Source organism: Trypanosoma conorhini, assembly GCF_003719485.1.
Source record: "Trypanosoma conorhini strain 025E chromosome Unknown Tco_14.4_contig_01230, whole genome shotgun sequence".
Taxonomy (NCBI): domain Eukaryota; phylum Euglenozoa; class Kinetoplastea; order Trypanosomatida; family Trypanosomatidae; genus Trypanosoma; species Trypanosoma conorhini.
The window spans coordinates 1-3,188 of record NW_021705325.1 but is presented as its reverse complement, the minus strand read 5'-3'; the positions used below and the strand labels follow the sequence as shown (position 1 = coordinate 3,188).

General features: G+C 64.1%; 3 protein-coding genes across 3 annotated transcripts; 1 reads left to right on the top strand and 2 right to left on the bottom strand.

The window, feature by feature from the left end:
* Positions 1–543, bottom strand: Tco025E_09691 (uncharacterized protein; the record flags this gene model as incomplete). The annotated part of the gene is made up of 1 exon (XM_029376501.1): positions 1–543. A coding segment is annotated over one exon (543 nt), but the record flags the coding sequence as incomplete, so codon positions are not given.
* Positions 544–739: 196 nt separating this feature from the next.
* On the bottom strand, positions 740–1,804 carry Tco025E_09690 (uncharacterized protein; the record flags this gene model as incomplete). The annotated part of the gene is made up of 1 exon (XM_029376500.1): positions 740–1,804. One exon carries the CDS (start codon positions 1,802–1,804, stop codon positions 740–742), a length of 1,065 nt encoding a protein of 354 aa, XP_029223388.1.
* Positions 1,805–2,300: 496 nt separating this feature from the next.
* Tco025E_09689 (uncharacterized protein) lies at positions 2,301–2,756 on the top strand (the record flags this gene model as incomplete). The annotated part of the gene is made up of 1 exon (XM_029376499.1): positions 2,301–2,756. One exon carries the CDS (start codon positions 2,301–2,303, stop codon positions 2,754–2,756), a length of 456 nt encoding a protein of 151 aa, XP_029223387.1.
* Positions 2,757–3,188: the final 432 nt, after the last annotated feature.

The following is a 3,188-nucleotide window of genomic DNA, read 5'->3' as shown; positions in this document are numbered from 1 at the left end:
GTCTGTGCCCTCCGTTGGCTGGGGTGCAGGGCACGTCCCCATCGGGAACTTCTCCAGGAACACCGAAGCGGCAAAGAGGCAGAGGGAATTGCTGCCAACATCGCCTTCAATGCCCCCCGCACCCTTCACTGCCTGCGGACACTCCTTCCAGTCCGAATTACTCTTGCCAGCAACGCGCCAACGCAACTTTTTCTCAGTGTTCAGGCACGACACCTCCACCGACACATTCACATTGGCCGCAGGCCCTTCAGCATTCGCCCCGCAGACGGAGGAGCAGAGCAGCGCGAGGAGCGCCACTGCGCACACCGCACGGCGCCGCACCGTCAGCGCCATCGGCAAAAACAGTGGTGGTGGTGGTGGCAGTAGCGTCGCAGCAGAGCCAGTGGGCTGCGGGGCAGCGGAGAAGAAGAAACAGAGAGAGAAATGGGGGGCGCGGTGGGGTGCGGCGCAGAGAGTGAGGGCAGGGAGAGGGAAGGAAGAAAAAGACGGCAGCCCACTAAGTTCACGCAGCAGCGCCCTGCAGCCGCACGAAAAGAAATTCATTCCGCCCCCGCCCCACGCAGACGTCTTTGGCGGTGCCAGGGCGTTTAGGAGAAACACAACGTGAAGCTAAAAAACAGCGCTGCTGCGAGGCACCACGGGGCACGGCGCCTCCTTCTCCCCGCAGCAGCGCAGCCCGCCGGCGGTGCCCCGTGCCCGCAGGTAAATAAACACACAAACACACAAATATATATATTTTTTAAAAAACAATCCCTTCCAGCACTTCGGTAGAAACGCAGTCCGCTGCTGCACTCCGCTGCTCACTTCCCCCCAACGCCGCCGCCCAAATCCGCGGAATTGCGGCACCTCCGCGCCGCGTGCGTGTTGGAGTGTTCTCCCTGCACGCTGCGCGCAAACAACACCCCCCACCAACACCCATCGGCAACAGATTCCCCGGCCGCTTAAAATATGCACCTCGTCCTTCACTCACTGGGCCGCTGCAGCGCCGCGCTGGCGGTAGTGTTGCAATGCGCATCCGCCGCAGCAAACCGCAGCCCAAAGAAACTCCTCCCCCGCTGGGAACCCACAAAACAATAAAAAAAGGAGGCGCCCAAGAGCAGAGCGTTTTCGGTCGCCGCTCCCGCGCAGCTCCCCGCATGTTGCGTCCACCCTCTCGGCCTGCCGGCTCCCGCGGCGCCCACATCGCTAAGCCCCTCCCCGGCACGCGACGCCGGGCCCGCCCGCAACACGCAGCGCCTTGCACGCCGTCCTGTTGGCGGCCGCAGCCCCGCGCGAGCCCCTCTTTTTCTGCCGCGCCCGCAAAAGGCCCTCCTCCCCCAGCGTGTGTGCGTGTGTGGGTCCGGGGCACGCGGCTTCTGGAGCTTTTCAGGAAGGCGAGCGGCACGCCGTAACCGCGAGAGGCCCTCGCTGGGGCCAAGAACCCCACACACAAACGTGCCCCCATTCGAAGATCAAAGAAGCAACACACATTTGTGTAGCGCACGGCCTCCACATCGTGTGCGCCACACTCCCGCTCAATCTTCGCAGTCCTCCGAAAAGGATTCCCCGCACCCCACAGTTTCTCGCCTTCCCGAGCACAGTCGTCTTCAGCAACCGGGGCGTCAGTCGCCTGCAGGAGCGCCGTCACCCGCCGCAGTGCGCCCATCGAACGCAGCCGCACTGAAGGTGCCACGCGGCAGCGGTCCGACAAGCTGCATGCGACCCGCGACCGCCTCCCACTACTTCTTTTGCTCCTGCGCGGGATGATGGCGCGAGTCCGCCGGGCACACGTCGCCGTCACCTCCTCCTCGTCGCGGCAGCGCATCGTGGGGCGAGGCAGAGATGCAGTCGCATCGCCAGTGCTCTCGAGTTATTTCCCTTTGCGGACGCCAACACGCAATCATGCCCCAACTACAAGGCCGTAAGTTTACCCACGGCAGCGGTGCTCCTTCCTCTGGCGCATCGTAGACAACTCACACCCTCTTGCCCGCCACGACAAATCGCTCACACGCCTTCGGATCTTGAGCTCGCCCTCGTGCCCTGTCGCCGTTTGCGTGGCCGTGTCGAACACTTCCGCCAACTCGCCTCCGAGGCAGCAGAGAGCAAAGTGGAGCAGGCATTCATCGCGGTGCAGCGGCCGGTGGAGGGGATTAGGGGCCGGCACTCGTCCACCACCGAGGCCGCCATCCCCGGGCGCCCCAATCAAGACACGCCGCCTCACCTCAAACACTTCTCGCCCTTTGGTGCGAAGCGCCCCCTCCCAACCGCCCTTGACAACCCGCCACACCCGCCCCACCGCAGAGTGAACGCAGCAGCCGGCAATGTTCCCTCCCTCCCTCAGCGGGCACGGCCAGTCCTCCTCGGAGGCGAGTCCCGTCAGGCTGGGACGCGGCGCACGAAGCTGCTCCACGTTGCCCCGCAGTGGAGGAGTTGCCCCCTGCGCCGTGCACGCCCCCCGACTGCGTTGGGGTGTGTGGCCCCGTTCCACCGCCGTCCGCACCGCCACTTCCCCCCCTCCCTTCAGCCGCAGGAAACCCCAAGACGTGGCTCCACTTCGCGTTGAGCACAAACTCGCACACTCCCTCTGCCTTGCGTTCAACGGCTCACTGTGGCCGCGGCGGTGCCTCCTCCGCCCTTCCGCGCCGCGCTGCGGGCTGCCGAGTGCCGCCGGCGGGCCCCGACCTCCACCGGCGCCGTCCCTGCAGCGCAGCACATGCAGGGCGCTCCCGCGGCAGCGCGAACTCCTTCCTCGCGTCTCCCAGGCATTGCTCACATGAGTTCATTCCTTCGCAGCTGTTGTTGGCTTGCGCTGCGGCTGAGCACCCACCACCAGCCAAAGGGAGAACGAGAGAGAGAAGCACAAAAAAAAGGCACACAGACACACGACCCCACGCAGCCACATTCAGCAGGAGAGAGGAGAGAGAGGGCCACCACCCGCACGTTGTGGCACACGCATACACATCACACTTCAGCAGCCCGCGCAGTGGGTGCAGTCAACCAACAAACACACAAACCAACCCGTGAAGTGAAGCCGAAGCGTGGGGGCGCGTCCACCGAGCAGCGGGGACGCGCAGCAACACGTGGGACGACCAGCACACACACACCCCATCTCTCCCTCTGCTCCCCCACAGCCCAGTCCAGGAAGAGAGAGAGAGGAAGCAAGAGGTAAAGAAAAAAAAAAAACGAAATCCCAATGTAGTAAAGAAATG